At 24.8% G+C, this 17016-nt stretch overlaps 7 protein-coding genes across 7 annotated transcripts; 2 read left to right on the plus strand and 5 right to left on the minus strand.

Annotated features, from left to right (window-relative positions):
* Window positions 1-157: 157 nt before the first annotated feature.
* DDB_G0289465 (hypothetical protein) lies at window positions 158-2768 on the plus strand (the record flags this gene model as incomplete). The annotated part of the gene is made up of 2 exons (XM_631122.1): window positions 158-908; window positions 1024-2768. 2 exons carry the CDS (start codon window positions 158-160, stop codon window positions 2766-2768), a joined length of 2496 nt encoding a protein of 831 aa, XP_636214.1.
* A 128-nt stretch (window positions 2769-2896) lies between these two features.
* On the minus strand, window positions 2897-5072 carry DD8-14 (AAA ATPase domain-containing protein; the record flags this gene model as incomplete). The annotated part of the gene is made up of 2 exons (XM_631123.1): window positions 2897-4866; window positions 5051-5072. The coding sequence occupies 2 exons, from the start codon at window positions 5070-5072 to the stop codon at window positions 2897-2899; spliced, it is 1992 nt and encodes a 663-aa protein (XP_636215.1).
* Window positions 5073-5640: 568 nt separating this feature from the next.
* On the minus strand, window positions 5641-7839 carry swp1 (dolichyl-diphosphooligosaccharide-protein glycotransferase; the record flags this gene model as incomplete). The annotated part of the gene is made up of 2 exons (XM_631124.1): window positions 5641-7694; window positions 7836-7839. The coding sequence occupies 2 exons, from the start codon at window positions 7837-7839 to the stop codon at window positions 5641-5643; spliced, it is 2058 nt and encodes a 685-aa protein (XP_636216.1).
* Window positions 7840-8720: 881 nt separating this feature from the next.
* DDB_G0289469 (hypothetical protein) lies at window positions 8721-10874 on the plus strand (the record flags this gene model as incomplete). Its single annotated transcript, XM_631125.1, has 3 exons — window positions 8721-8793; window positions 9028-10584; window positions 10681-10874. The coding sequence occupies 3 exons, from the start codon at window positions 8721-8723 to the stop codon at window positions 10872-10874; spliced, it is 1824 nt and encodes a 607-aa protein (XP_636217.1).
* Window positions 10875-11097: 223 nt separating this feature from the next.
* auh (enoyl-CoA hydratase/isomerase domain-containing protein) lies at window positions 11098-12115 on the minus strand (the record flags this gene model as incomplete). Its single annotated transcript, XM_631126.1, has 2 exons — window positions 11098-11598; window positions 11705-12115. 2 exons carry the CDS (start codon window positions 12113-12115, stop codon window positions 11098-11100), a joined length of 912 nt encoding a protein of 303 aa, XP_636218.1.
* Window positions 12116-12416: 301 nt separating this feature from the next.
* DDB_G0289473 (P-type ATPase) lies at window positions 12417-15751 on the minus strand (the record flags this gene model as incomplete). Its single annotated transcript, XM_631127.1, has 2 exons — window positions 12417-12892; window positions 12994-15751. 2 exons carry the CDS (start codon window positions 15749-15751, stop codon window positions 12417-12419), a joined length of 3234 nt encoding a protein of 1077 aa, XP_636219.1.
* A 775-nt stretch (window positions 15752-16526) lies between these two features.
* DDB_G0289475 (hypothetical protein) lies at window positions 16527-16802 on the minus strand (the record flags this gene model as incomplete). The annotated part of the gene is made up of 1 exon (XM_631128.1): window positions 16527-16802. The coding sequence occupies one exon, from the start codon at window positions 16800-16802 to the stop codon at window positions 16527-16529; it is 276 nt and encodes a 91-aa protein (XP_636220.1).
* Window positions 16803-17016: the final 214 nt, after the last annotated feature.

The following is a 17016-nucleotide window of genomic DNA, read 5'->3' on the forward strand; positions in this document are numbered from 1 at the left end:
TTTTTTTTTTTATAAATAAAAAAAAAAAGTATTTTTCTTTTTTTTCATTAATAAAAATAATAATTCATAAAACTTTTTTTTTTTTATTTTTTTTTTTTTATTAATAATAAAATTTAATGTATATATAATAATAAATTAAACACATAAATATATTATAATGAATTTAAATAACTTCTCTTTAATAAGAGATTTAGCAAAAAACAAACATATATTCAAATTTAAAACTGACAATATCAATAAAAATATTTTACCATTTAGTACAAAATATGAACCGAAATCTAAATTTAAAAACAATGAAAGTATTATCAAAGTTTTAAATAATAACAATAGCAATAGCAATAGCAATAGCAATAGCAATAGCAATATAATCAGAAACAATGAAAAAATTAAAAAACAAATTATATCGAATAAAATAACATCATCATCGTCATCACCATTAAATAAGATTCAACCAATATTTTCAACATCTTTAATATCAAATAATATTAATAAATTTAATAGTTTAATTAATAATACAAATATTCAATCTCAAAGATTTTATTGTGGTATTTGGGGTGGTGGTAAAAATAATAAAAACAATCAAAATAAAAATAATAATGATAGTAATGAAAATAAAAATGATAGTAATAATAATAATAGTAGTAGTAGTGGTAGTAATGGTAACAAAGAAGAAAAAAACAATGAAAATAAACAAACTAAATATTCATATAAAGAAGGTATATTTGCATTTATTCAAAAGTTGGTTGAAAAAGTAAAATACTTTTTAACAAGAAATAAACCTTTAACTTCTGATCAAAGAATTGCAATTATTAGTTGGGCTGCATTTGGTACTGGTACTTTAATATTAATTGGTACAACTTCTTTAGTTTCATTTATTTTATTCTTTGCAAATACATTTGAATTTTCTGGTAAGTTAAAACACTATTCAATCTTTTTTTTTTTTTTTTTTTTTTTTTTTTTTTTTTTTTTTTCAAAAAAATTATTTCTAATAAAATAATTTAAATTATATATTTATATATATAGAATTTTTAGCAAATAAAGTTGGTAAATATTTAACAAATAATACAGGTATTACAATTACATTTGAATCGGCAAGAGGTGATATGAAAACAGGATATATTAGATTAGAGAATGTGAATATATCACGTACACCAAGATCAGATGATAGAGTATCATCAATTCAATTATCAATTAGACAAATTGATATTAAATTAAATTTCCTATGGTTTTTAGAAGGTAAAGGATTGATACAAGAATGTTTAGTCAATGGTGTTAGAGGATTAATTGATAGAAGAACCGAAGGTATCAATTGGAATAAAAATATGGTTTATCCAAGAAGAAAGAAAATGTCTGGTGATTTTGAATTTGAAAAATTGGAAGTACGTGATCTATTCGTTACAATGTATTTACCTGATAAAAGTTATAGACCATTACCAATTTCAATCTATCATTTAGAAAGTGATAGATTTAGAAAACAATGGATGCTATTAGACTTAATCTCTTGTAAAAGTATTGTTGGTAAATTTGATAATTCTTTATTCACTCTCACAATTCCACAACATCATCGTCAATTCAATATAGAACAAGAAGATCTACTATCAATGAAATTAAAACAACTAACTTCAAATAATAATCAAAATTTTAGAAATCATGATAATTATTATAATTATATAACTGAACCATCTGATAATTTATTTTTAACTCAATCAAATTCACAAATTGATAATTATAATAGTAATAATAATAATAATAGTAATTTTATTGATAATAATTCAGAAATTAATAATAATAATTTTGGAGAAAAAAGATTATCAAAAAATAAATTAACAAAAAAGAAAAGAGATGAAAAGATTGAATATAGAGAATTAAAGATTGATGGATTAAATACTGATATACTTAGTAGAAATGCAACAGGACCATTGGGTTGGATTAAAGAGGGTACTTTTGATATTGACCTTTTAATTTTATTACCAAATCATATGGATGATAACGAAAAAGAACTTTTATCAACTGAACAAGTTGAATATGGTATTATTCCACCTTCATCAGAGAATCCACGTATGAATTTACATTTAGATTTTAAAGTTCAATTGAATCATCTATATAGTGTTGCTCCATTATATACACCAGAGATATCCTATATTTCAAATGCATTGGCTCATCCAATAGTTGCTTACATCAATTCTCATTCAAAACATATACCATTATCTTTTAAATTTGCAATGAATGTACGTCAATTCAATGGATCTTGGACACCAAGTCAAGCTTGTTTCTGGGAAATGATCTCTGCAAGTGTTTATGCTGAACTCTTAAAAAAAGTACAAGAAACTAAAAATGTAACAACCCTTAAAAAGGTTGCTTCAGATTTGGTTAATGATTTAGTTCAATGGATTGCTCCTCATTTACAAGCAATTCATTATCAACAAAAAGAAAAAGAAGAACAAGAAAAATTATTATTATTACAAAAAGAATTAAAAGAAAAACATAAAAAACGTATTTCTCAAAATAATAACAATCATGATGAAACTATTTTATATAATGAAAATGGTGAAATCATTTCAAATGAACAAGAGAATATTGAAGATAATAATAATAATAATAATAATAATAATAATGAAAAACTAGAAAATGTAAAAGAAAATCAATCAGATAATGAACAAGATGAAGACAATCAAGAAGAAGAAGAAGAACCAATTAATCAACAACTTGTTTATTATCAAGAAATGCAAAAATTATTAGATAATCAACAACAAAAACAATATTATTAAAAAATAAAAATTAATAATTTGTGTATATATAAAATATATTTAATAATAATATTTTATTTTATTTTTTTTTGATTACTACACAATAGAATTTTTTGTTTTAAATTTTTTTTATTTTAATTTATTTTAATTTAATTTAATAACCATTTAATAGCACTTTCAACTTGTTTATTTAATGTAATTTTAACATTTTTAACTTTTTTTGATGAAGCATATTTTTGTTTTTCATTATGACTTTGAATATCTTTAATGATTCTACCAGAGATTTCAAGTGATAAAACTTCTTCACCAAGGAGATTTATATCGTGTGGTGAAAGACCTTCTTTTTCTTTTGAACGGGCGGCTTCAAAAGTATCAAGTTCAATTTGATGAGATTTAAGGATTTCATTTAATTTTTCTAATTGTTTCTCTCTATCTTTAACATTTGGGCTTTCTTTAAGGTTTTTAATTTCCAATTGGAGGTATTCTGCATAGTCGTGATTAACAGCAACCAATGAATTATGAGCTACAAAGATTGCAAATTTGGCAAATGCATTTGATAAAACCTCAAATTCTTGGGAATATTTCTCTTTGAGTTCTAAATTCTCTTTAACTCTTCTATTGGCGACAGCAGTGAGTTCTTCTTTGGAAAGGATTTTACCTTTGATACCTTCATCAATGACTTGAATTGCTTCTTTAACATGAACGATATCAGACACTGAATGATCTTTATAAGAACAACCACATTCTTTACAACCACCCAAGATACCAAATGTGTGATGCCAGTAGAGACTTGAACTTTTATTGATTTTATTCTTGAAGGAGGCGGAACAATGACGACCAACGAATTCTTTAGCACCTTTTGGAGTATCCATTTTACTGGTTTTATGACAGCCTAATTTATTACAGAAAACGGCAGGTTCATCCAATTGTTCCCAAACTAATTTATCGAGTTGTGCCATGACATATGGTTTCAATTTCTCTAAATCATCTTTATGTTTTCTGATATTTTCATTTTGTTGTTCAATATTATATAAAAATCTTTGAATTGAAGTTAAACAGAAATGAATTGGTGTACCCATCTTTCTGATCATTTCTCTGGTGTTATTAATACATTCAGTATCTTTAACTCTATGTGGTGGAGTACTAAGAATTGTATTCATTAATTTGGTGGCCTCGGATGATGATCTCTTCCAACTGTGGGAATAAACTTCAATATCTTCTTCTGAAAAGTTTGCACCATTTAATTTTGATGCCAATACATTGAATGCTTCATTTTCAAAATTGAATACTCTACCGGTGGTTTCCATTTTTACGTCTGTATGATGCACCATTGATTCCAAATGAGTTTGGAGAAGTGTAAGGGCTGGTCCAGCTCTATACATTGAACTTCTGGTATTGGTGAAGCAAAAGAAGATATTATTCTTTGCAGAATAATGTAAATGATGCAACAATTCATTGATACAATATTTGTACATGGTATTGATTCTATTATCTGTTGATCTTAATAAAATTAAAATACCATGAAGTTCTTCAAATTCTGAGAGTTCTTTAAGAATTACTTCAAAGTTTAAGTCATCTTGTTTACAACCACGAGTATCGGCAACACCTGGTGTATCTAAAATTGTCATTGTTTTATTGTTTCCCATATCGATGACATATCTCTTTGGCTTAACGGTAACTGATTCACCATCTTTATGTTCTTGTGAAAGGTATTTTGATTTACCAACAACGAAACTATGTGATACATTATTCGAATCAACAATTTGAACTTTATTAGGAATGGTGGCAACATTATCCAAACTGGCAAGATTCATAGCTTGTTCCAATGATTCATATTTCAAATAGTTTACCAATGATGAAATAAATGTACTTTTACCAACACCAGTACTACCTAAAACTAAAATATTTGTATTCTTTGGTGTTTCAATTTTTTCAACCTTTGGTTCTAATTGAACTTTTAAATCTTCTTTAATTTTTGGTTCTTCTTCTTCTCCATTTCCTTTTGTTACTTCCCCATCATGTGGTTCTGCAACACAAGCCTTAATTTCACCTTCTTTATCTTCAACATTAGCATTTTCAACTTTTTCTGCTAATTGGTTTACTGCATCATCTGGGGTTTCTGAAAAAAAAAAATAAAAAAAAATAAAAAAAAAATGAAAAAATAAAAAAATAAAAAAAAAAAAAAAAAAACAGGAAAATAATTAAATTAAAATGGTCATTTTATAAAATAAAATAAAATAAAAAAATAAAAAATAAAAAAGAAATTTAAAAAAAATAATAATATTAATGATAATAATATTTACCTCCAACAACTGGGATATGCATATTTTGTTTGATATATGTAATGAAATAATTAGAAAATAAATTTGAGTTGTAATGAAAAAAAAAAAAAATGTGAAAAAAAAAAAAATTTAAATCTTGTAAAAAAAAAAAAAAAAAAAAAAAAATCACTTAAAAAATTAAGCCCACATTTTAAAAATTTAAAATTAAGTTAAAGATTTTTTAAAAAATCTTGAAAAAACTCAAAGAAAAAAAAAAAAAATTAAAACCAATCAAAAAAAAAACACTGTTTTAAGTTAGAGTTTAAAATAAGTTAAAAAAATGGTGATTGTATATTTTTTTTAAAAAAAAAAAAAAAATAAAACAATATCCAAAACCACCAAAGAAATTTAAACAATTAAAAAAATAAATATCTAAAAATTTTAAATTAACAAAACATTTCATAAACTAAAATGCTTTTTTTTTTAAAAAAAAAAATAAAAAAAAATAATAAAAATCCAAAACAATTAATTTTAAATAAAGAAAAGTTTTAAATTCTTAATCTTTATTTTATTTTATTTCTTATTTATTTTATTTTTTATTTATTTTTTTTTTTTTTATTAATTTTTTATTTTTAATCTTTTTTAATATTTGAAGAAGAAAGATTTGAATAATAACTCATTGATTTATGACCAAAGAAAACTAATGGAATCATTAATAAAGCTAAATTTTTGAGGGTAACATCCATTGTGGAGTGTAACCAATAGTTTACAATTAAGAGACCAGTTGCAGAGATACAACCAAGGAAACCAATGGTGTAAATGAAACCCATACCAGTTGGGAATCTACCAAGATTGGTACCAACGAATAAGAGACCAATGACAAAGATGGCGATTGGTGATAAGACCAAGAGAGTGAATAAACTTGAGATAGATTGTGGTGGTCTCTTTTCAGCTACTCTAAAGTTGTGAGAGATTGGGAGTTGTTCTGGATAACGATTGGTTGGAATGGTTGATTGATTGAATTTCAAATTAATTTCACCGAAATTCCATTGTAATGGAGTGATTGATTGATCACCAATGATTAAATCCAATTGATAATTTCCAGATTGACAACCTAAAATCTTGCAAGCATCTTTATTGGTGAAGGTGTAAGAGTAGGCATCAGCAGAGTAAGTTGCTGGAACTACGGCTTCTCTAGCTGGTGAATAGAAACGAATACCAACTTGTTGAGCTTGATATGGTTGAGCTTCAGATGCGATTCTAAAGAAGATACGAGCGATATTATTTGATGGGATTTCAATTAATGGTAATTTTTGACCAAATTGAACTTCATTGGTAGTCTTTGGAGAACCTAATTGATCGGATTTTGGTGCATATGATAATTTCATATCGTTGACGGTAACGGCACCAGTGATTGTAATGATTTGAATGTTGGTGATAGATTTGTAACTATCGGTATCGACTGGTTGAACTTTGAATTCGAAATTGTATGAACCCAATTTAAGGTTCTCATTGGAGAGATCGGCGACAAAGCTGTTATCAGAGGATTGGAATTTCATTTCCTTACCAGAGAGTATTGGTGTTGAACGTGGATTCTTTGATGAGACAACCTTGTTGATCACAATTGATGCTTCGATTGGTTGATCGAAAATATCGGTGACACGAACACGAATATCATTCAAACCGGATGGTGAGTAAATTGATTTAACTAAAGCCAAAGAGATTGGTTGAGAGATTGAATTCTTTTGACATCTCTTGAGTGCAACGATTAAATGGTAAGCATCAGAGAGGGATTCAACATTCTTTTGTCTTAAAAGGTATTCAGAGATTTGATTGATTTGCTTGTTACTAATGACATCGGCCACCTTATCGTTAACGCTTGCCAATGAGAGTAAACCATGTAAGAGTGAGGAAGTGGTTGAAAGGTCGTTAAAGTATAGACTGTCGGTGGTTTCGTCGGCGGATGCTAAAACAGTGTCAACTTTGTTTACAACTTTTGCTACCAACTTATCGACTTCATTACTCTTTAAACGATGAGATAAACGAGCCAATGCAAAGTATGCAGCGGCTGTATTTTGAAGGTTACCTTCATCATCGGTACTGACAGACTTGAAAGTACCATCTTCGTCCATGAGTGAAACCATTGAATTAACAGCTTGTATCAATAATGGATCAATTATTGAAACGGTTTTTGAATCGATTGCTTTTGCACTTGAAAGTGTGAAATAAATATTAATAGCTTGTGTCTTTTCCAATAATGAACCATTCTCTAATTTATTTTTTAATAAATCTTGTAATTGTTGTTCATTTCCCAATGATGATGATGATTCACCTTGTAAACATTTTAATTCTGAAAGGATAGTAACTCCATTGAAAACTAATTCAATATCTGTAAATTTATTTTGTTTTAATTGTTCTTTGGTTTGTTTACAAATGTCTTTTGTTGCTTCAATATTTGTTTCACCAATACGTGTTAAAACTCCAACTCCATAAAATGTATCCTTTAATGATTCACCATATAATTTGGTATTACCATTGTATTTACTTGAAATGAATTGTTTTATATTATTTATATCATTTTTACTGTATACATTACTAATACCACGTGTTGTAGTAATTTTACTTTGTACTGATCCTGAAATTACAATTGATATTAAAATGCTTAATACAATTAATATAATTAATTCTATAAAAAAAAAAAAAAAAAAGAATTAATATTATTAGTATTATTTTTAATTAAAAAAAAAAAAAAAAGATTTAAATTCTAGTTAATATGATATTAATTTTTTAAAAAAAAATTTAAAATATATATTTAAATTGAACTTACTCATTTTTTTCTATATTTTTTATATTGTACAATAAATTACAACTATTGGTAATTTTTTTTTTTTTTTTTTTTCAAATTAAAAAATTTTGATGATCATGCATTCAAAAAAAAAAAAAAAATTGAAAAAAAAAAAAATTAAAAAAAAAAAAATTTAAATTTTGATGGAATTATATAAAACTCAACAAAAGGTCAAATCAATTCCTCAAAAAAAAAAAAATAAATAAAAAAAAAAAAAAAAAAATTAAATTAAAATTAAAAGTATTGTTTTTTCCAAAAAAAAAAATTAATTAATTAATTAAAAAATTTAAATTTGGTTAATAAAATTCATAGTCCTTTTGTTACCCCTTTGAGATTTTTTAAACATTTTTGAAAAAAAAAAAAATAAAAAATAAATAAATAAATACTGCTTTAAAAAAATCACTAAAGTGGAATAAAAAAAGAATATATATATATTTTATTCACTGAAAAAAAGAAATTAATAAAATTCAGCAATCTCCCAATTTTTAATTGGTTCAATTTTTAGTGAAAAAATTTCTTAAAATATTACAAAAACTACTAAATCAAATAAAAAATGAGACAGCTGAATTTTATTAATTTAAAATTTATAAATTTCTTTTTTTTTTCTAGTGTTTCAATTATATTTTAAACAAAACAATGAAATTCGAAATCAAATAAAAAAAAAAAATAAAAAAAAATAAAAAATAAAAAATAAAAAATAAAAATAAAAAAAAATAAAAAAAATGAAAAAATGAATTTTTTTTTAAACGATCAAATTTAGGCCGTGTTTTTTTTTTTTTTTTTTTTTTTTTTTTTTTTTTTTTTTTTTTTTTTTTAGTTTTTTTAACTCTTTTTCAATTCAATACTTTGCATATATATAAATCAAAAATGATTAGAATATTTCAAAGATCTTTAATCATTTCTAGAGATCAATTAATAAATAAATGCAATGGTTTAAATTGTAAGTGTTAAGTTAAAATTTTTTTTTTTTTTTTTTTTTTTTTTTTTAATAAACAACTAACCAATTAAATATATATGTATATATTAATTTAAAAAAAAAAAAAAAAAAAAAAAAATCAAAATTTTTGATTCATTATATAAAAAAATTTTTATAAATATTTCCTTATTTCCTTATAAATAATAATAATAAATGATTTATTTTTAAATTTTTTATTTATATTTTTCAATTTTTTAGATAATATTAGAGGATTTAGTGAAAAAATAAATAATGATAAAAGAGGAAATTCAAGAAAAGAATTTGAAAATTTTAAAAAAAGAAGACAAATTGAAAATTTATTTAAAAAAGAAGGTTTAGAGGAACCAGTAGAATTTAGAATAGATAATGGTGAAAGTGTATCAAAGATTGATGTTGAATTCATTTCAAAGAAATTAAAAGTTACAGATAAAGAGAAATATATTGATTTAAAGGATTTGATTACAGGTGAAGTTAAAAAGGTGCCAGGTTATGAAAACTATGATTTAACACCAGAGGAATCAGCATTTGGTTTAAAAGAGTTGGAGAATATGTTAAAGAAAAAAGATGGTGAAAAAGTTGTTGGTCAATTAATCAATGAATTGAAACAAGCATTCGGATTGGAGAGTGATGTACAAATGGATAGAAAATTAAATGATCTCAACAAAGAGATGAGTTTAAGATTAGGTGAACCAATCGAAGAGTTCATTGCAAACAATCAAAATGATAACTCTGATCTCAGCTCAAAACAAAGAGTCATCATTCACGAATACTTTGAAAGACATCCATTCCTTAAAAACGTTAGACAAACCTCTTTTGTTTTAGATTTAATTTCACTCTCTGAACAATTTCAAAAGAGTGATAGTAAAAACTTTGAAGAGAATGTTAAGAAATATTTCAATATTGATCCAAATACAATCCAAAGTGGCAGCAGTGCTGCTGCTGAGGTGAAGGATGATTTTGATCCATTTAAATCTCAAAATTTAAATGATGTTGAATTCCTTCAACCAGTTGATACACCATTCGTTTCAGCAAGCTCTTCCAATGGTTCTTTTGAAGACAGAATGATTCAAATCATTAAATCTGGTGCTCTCTCTATGTACTTACAACAAGTTGTAAAAGATGCCACTGAATCTTTAGATCCAACTTCTGCTAAATTGGAAAGAGATCAACAAGAGAAAAGACTTCAAGATGAATTGGATATTCAAGATCGTATCCTCGATCAAGAATTTAAAAAAATTGATTTAGAAGATAGAGAAAAAGTCCAAACCCAAGAAGATGAAAATAATGATGAGTTGGGTTTAGAAGATTATTTAGAGGCTGATGTCACTCCAGAACTTGATATGGTCAGTCCAGAGGGTATGCAACAACAAGCTAAAGACCCAAGAGATTTATTGAAATACTACCATCTCTATCCACGTCAAGTTAAGAAATGGATCGATTATTCACATACCCCACAAGGTCTTTTCACTTCATTTGGTACTTGGTACAATCTTCCAACTTGGTACTCTCAACACTTTAAACCAACCCCACCAGAATCTCATATCTCTACCAAAAAGAATCAAAATGTATTCAAACAACTCGAATTACCAGATGATTTAAAGAATGCCTATAGATTTGGTGTCACTGAAGAAGAAGCTCGTTTACTTCATCCAAAATTCAAAGAATTCCTTTCTTTCGCAAATGCTACTCAACCTGAAGTTAACGCTTATCGTAAACAACTCTGTGTTGAAAAATATGGTCAATCTTTCCAAGATACTGGTTCTGCTTCAGTTCAAAGTATGTTTTTTTTTTATTTTTTTTATTTTTTCTTTTTTAAAAATATTTAATTTAACAAATTACTAATATTCTTTTTTTTTTTTTTTTTTATAATAGTTGCAATTTTAACTGATAGAATTAATTATTTGAATGCTCATTTAGAAAAGAATAAAAAAGATTTTGTTGCTAAAAAGAGAATTCCAGAAGTTGAAAAGAAAAGAAGAAGTTTAGTTGCATACTTAAAGAGAACAAATATCGAAGAATACTTTAGAGTAACCAAAGATTTAAGATTAAAGAACTTTAGCTTTTAAAATATAAAAAAAAAAAAATAATAAAAAAAAATAAATATAAATATAAATTAAATAAACAAATAAAAATAAAAGAAAAAAAAAAAAATAAAATAAAAAAAAAAAAAAAAAAATAAAAATAAAATTTAAATTAAAAGGTATATTACAAATATAAATAATATATATATATGTAAAAGTTTTTTTTTAATTTTAAAATTTATATTATTTGTTTATTTATATCATTTATTTATTCACCTTTATAAATTGGTTTTCTCTTTTCTTTAAAAGCAGTCAAACCTTCAATTCTATCTTTTGTTGGAATTACTTGAGCATAAGAAGCTTGTTCAATGATCATACCAGAGGCTTGATCAACATTCATACCACGATCAATAGCTTGTTTTGCCATACGAATTGCAATTGGACCTTTTGGAATGATTTGTTTTGCAATTTCAATTGCTTTATCGAAAGCTTCACCTTTTTCAGTTTCATATTGAACTAAACCAATCTCTAATGCACGTTTACTATCTAAAATTGCACCTGTAAAAATTAATTCTTTTGCTCTTGGAATACCAATTAATCTTGGTAATCTTTGTGTACCACCTGCACCTGGAATAATTGCTAATCCAGTTTCTGGTAATCCCATCTTTGATGATTTACTTGCAACTCTAAAGTCACATGCTAATACCATTTCTGTACCACCACCAACTGCAACACCTTCAATTGCTGCAATTGTTGGCATTTGTAATGTCTTTCAAATTTATATATATATATTTAATTAATAATCACAATTGTTTTTTTTTTTTTTTCCAATCCTTTTTTTTTTTTTTTTTTTTTTTTTTTTAATAATTATTTACCTCTAATTCTGTAAAAGATGATCTTAATGAGTGAACAAATTGTGAAGCTTCAACTTGTGACATTAAAGCTCTTTCTTTAAGATCAGCACCTGAACAAAATACACCATCAACTAAACTACGAACAATAACTACTCTTGTATCTGGACAAAATCTAAGTTCATTTAAATGTGATCTAAATTGATTCATTAAATTTTTACCAAGTGCATTCTTTACATGTCCTCTATTAAATGAAATGACACTAATACCTTTATTTTCACCCTCCAATCTTTCTAAAATACATTCTTGTTGTGTTTCTGTTGTAAATTTACGTCCAAATTTTAATGATGATGATGTTGAAAATAATATATTGTTACTTGTTACATTATTATATTTAACTGAATTTGAAACGTTTTTAATTAAATGCTTAATCATTTTTGAAATTTACAAAAAATTAAAAATAAAAAAAAAAATAAAAAAAAAAAAAACTGATAAAAAAAAAAAACTGATTATATGAGGGGAATTTCATTTTTTTTTTTTTTGCTTAATTTTATAATTTTTTTTTTATTTATTTATTTAAAGCCTAAAAGATGTAATAAAAAAAAAATGTGATATATATATGTTTTTTTTATAACAATTATTCAATTTAAATAATTTTTCTTTTTTTTTTTTTTTTTTTTTTTTTTTTTTTTTTTTTTTTTTTTTGGGTTTTTTTTTCTTTTTTTAATTATTTTATTTAACTTGAACCACTTCCATAACCTGAACCATTTAAATTTCTATTATATCTAGCATTTGAATCTGATGATTTTGTTGCAAATAAACTTTTTGTTCTTTTTAATCTTGGTTGATTACGGAATGCAGAGATAACATTGATTTGAGTGAATACATTACGAGCCTTTTTCCAATTTGATTTTCCACCCAATAATGGTTGACTCTCAATATCAACATCAATTCCCAAGTTTTTAACATCCAATGGTTTAACTTCAATATTTGTATTGGTTCTATCTTTAAGTGGTAATAATCTAAGACAAAATCCCCAAATTAAACTACCAAACCCAATAATAATACAAAAGAACCATTGTTTATAATCCAAATGTCTAGTTCCAAAAAACTCACCACCAAATTCAACTAAAATAACTTGAATGAATATACAGAATGAAACTACACCAACAAATACATAACTTTTATGAATATTTCTAAAAACATTTAATTCTTTTTTTTTTTTTTTTTTTAAAAATAATAAATTAATAATTATTTTTAAAATTAAATAAATTAAATATATTCATGTTATATATTTAAATATTGTTACTTACGATTATCTAAAACTCTACAATTAATTTCATTAAAGAATTGACAAAATACAAAAGTATTAAAAATTATAGTATGATAAACAGTTTTATCATTAGTTGTCCATTGATCAACTCTTGGTAAATCAAATAATTCAACCATTGATGCAGCACTATACATAATTGAAAAGAGGAAAGCAATTTGATAAATTGATTGACCAATAATATTTCTCCACATACGATATGTTATTAAAGAATCAAATCTACCATATGGACGACGATTAAAGAGTTCTTCAGAGGGTGGTTCAGTTGATAGAGCCAAAGCACCTAAAGTATCCATAATAAGATTAACCCAAAGTAATTGAACTGGACGTAATGGACTCTCACCATTTGTTATTGAACCTACAAATGCAATCAATACGGCAACAATATTAACAGTCAATTGGAATTGAATAAATTTACGAATTGAATCATAAACATTTCTACCCCAGATAACTGCTTTGGCGATGGAATTGAAATTATCATCCAATAATACAATATCGGATGCTTCTTTGGCAACTTCAGTACCAGCAATACCCATTGAAAAACCAACATCAGCTTCCTTCAATTGTGGAGCATCATTTACACCATCACCAGTAACAGCTACAACTTCTCCCAATTCTCTTAAACGATGAACTAATCTGAATTTATCAGTTGGTGAACATCTTGCAATAACTTGTAAATGTGGGATGATTGTATCTAATTGATCATCGGTTAGCAATCTAAATTGTGGACCTTCAATAGCTACACCACCATCTTTCAAAATACCACATTCTCTTGCTATATTCTTTGCTGTCAATATATTATCACCTGTTAACATTCTAACAAAGATACCAGCACCTTGACATCTTTTAACTGCACGTGGTACTTCTTTTCTGACTGGATCTTTAATACCAACCAAACCTAAAAATGTTAAACCAGTATAAATTACCTTTGCCTCATCCTCTGATGATGGTTCATTATTAATTTCTTTATATGCCAAAACAAGAGTACGTAAACCTTCACTTGCAAATATTTCAATATCCTTTTGTAGTAACATCTTTTCATCTCTACTCATTTGAGTAGATTCACCATTCTTATCGACTATATTTGTACAATTATTTAAAACAATCTCTGCTGCACCTTTTACATAAATAATTAAACCACCTGAAATATTTTGATTTTGGTTCATTAAAACTGCTGACATTTTCTTTTCCGATGAAAATGGATAAACTTTTACAACTCTATCTTTATTTTCTTTTCTAACAGTTTCATAGGATTGATTTGGCATAGTTTCTAACCACTCTAATAAAGCACATTCAGTTTTACTACCAATATGATCGTTTAATCTATCTGTATGTTTTTCAATATAAGCGGTTGAATTCAAACTTATACCCTCTGCTAACAATGTTAAAATTCTTGAATTTGATAACATTTCCATTTCACAGTCATGTTGATTAACTTTACCACTATCATTATAAACATTATGACGAGAAGATGATGAACTTGGTGAAGAATAAATATCTCTCTGTTGATCAGACATACTTGATTTTCCATTTTCTACAAAATCATCAGAATTAATTGATTTACCAATGATTTTCTTTACAACTGTCATTCTATTTTGAGTTAATGTACCAGTTTTATCGGAACAAATATTTGTTGCACCACCCATTGTTTCACATGCTTCCAAGTGACGTACTAAATTTTGATCCTTCATCATTTTCATCATACTGTATGCCAAAGAGATTGTTACTGCCAATGGTAAACCTTCAGGTACTGCAACGACAATAATTGTAATTGCTGTTACAACAAAGCCAACAATTGTACCCAATTCACTCCAATGCCAAGTATGACCATCCTTTACAAATACAATTACATATTTTAATAATAAAACACCAAAGGTTAAAATGGCAGCAATTAAACCAAATTTACCAATAGTTTCAGCTAATTTCTCCAATTTTTGAGTTAATGGAGTATCGGAATCTGGTGATTGTAACAATAGTTTTAATTTACCCCATTGAGAGTTTGGACCAACGGCAATTACCAACATACTTGCACTGCCTTCCAAAACTTGACAACCTGATAAAAAGAAAGGACGATCATTTGATTTTCTTTTTTGATCTGATTCACCAGTCATTGAACTTTCATCGACTGCAATACTTTGACCGGCAATGTAAAGACCATCAGCGGGAATTGTATCACCAGTTTCTAATTTAACAACATCACCAACTACGACATCATAAACAGAGATACTTGCCAAATGACCACCTCTAACCACTGAAACATTTCTTTCATTTCTAATTGTATTAAGTTTTCTAAATTTCTTCTCTTTATTATAATCATTTCCTGCTGTTACCAAAACCACAATTATAACTGCAACCAAGATTGCAGTACCATCGATCCAACCTGTTTTTCTATCTTCAACTGTCAAACCCAATATTATTGAAACCACTGCTGAAACTATTAAAATGATTAATGTTTTATCATGTATTGCTTGCCAAATGAAAAAAAACAATGATTTTTGTGCAATTTCATTCATTTTATTTATACCAAATCTATGAATCCTCTCTTCATTTGTGGCTTCTTGCTGTGATAAACCATTCTCTTCATTTGATCCTAATCTCTTTGATAACCCTGATACACCTCCATATCTTTGTTTAATTGCTTCATAATCCTCTTCTTGAACATATCCTGATAATTCTTCATTTGTTATACTATAATCAATTCCTCCATTATTATTATTATTTATATCAATATTTCTATTCATTTTTTTTTTTTATAATAATAAATATTTTTTTTTTATTATTTTATTATTTTATAATTTTATCACTTTTATCATTTATTTTTTTTATTAAAAAAGAAAAATAAAAAAAATTAAGTATTTATATTGATTCAATCCCTTATTTATTTAATTTTTATTTTATTTTATTTTATTTTTTTTTTATTTTATTTTATTTTTTTTTTTTTTTTTTTGAATTGTTTATTATTATAAAAAAAAAAAATAAAATGATAAAACAGCCAAGGCCTTATTTTTATAGAAAAAAAAAAAAAATATAATAAAATAAAATAAAATAAATAAAAAATGAAAAAATTATATAGACAACATTTGGTGAAAAAAAAAAAAAATAATTAAAAAATAAAAAAAATAAAAAATAAAAAAAAAATAAAAGAATATTATTATAATAACCACTTTATTTTAATAAAAAATTGAATAATTAAATCTTTTTTTTTAATTTTTATTACACATATTTATTTATTTTTGAAAAAATAAAATAAAATAAAATAAAATGGTGTTTACCACTTTTTACAATATTTTAAAATTATTTTGTATTTACATTTTTTTTGAATTATTTGATAATTGAGAGATTTATAAAAAATTGTATAATCCAATTGTTACAATATGATAATTAATATCACTTTTTCATTATTATTATTACTATTTTTTTTTTTTTTTTTTTTTTTTTTTTTTTGGATTAAAAAATTACTATTATTATTATATAAATTATTATTATTATTATTATTATATAAATTATTATTATATATTATTTTGATTTTGGAGTGAATACAGCGAAACCAGAGAATTCAGGGTCTTGAATTTGTTCTAATTGTCTTTTTCCTTTAACTAATAATGATTCAATTTTATTGATATCTCTTTTTTGAATTGTAGTTGCCTTTAATCTAAATTGAGTTTTAATATAATTTGAAATTGAGGAAGAGGGATTATCCATTTCTTTTTTATTTGAAACCCTTAAAAAACTTCTATATAATGATAACACTGCTTTTTGTAAACCACTATGTCTTATTGGTGTTGTATTCATTTTTTTTTTTTTTTTATATATATATATCTATCTATATATAGTATTTATGTATAAATTGTGAATTTTGATATAACTTCTTAAAAAAACAAATATGACGAATATTTTTTTTTTTTTTTTTCTTTTTTTATTTTTTTTTTATTTATTTTATTTTTTTTCATTTTCAAAAAAAAAAAAAAAAAAACAAATAAAAAAAAAAATTTAAAAAATTTCATAA

This window comes from Dictyostelium discoideum, assembly GCF_000004695.1.
Source record: "Dictyostelium discoideum AX4 chromosome 5 chromosome, whole genome shotgun sequence".
NCBI lineage: Eukaryota > Evosea > Eumycetozoa > Dictyosteliales > Dictyosteliaceae > Dictyostelium > Dictyostelium discoideum.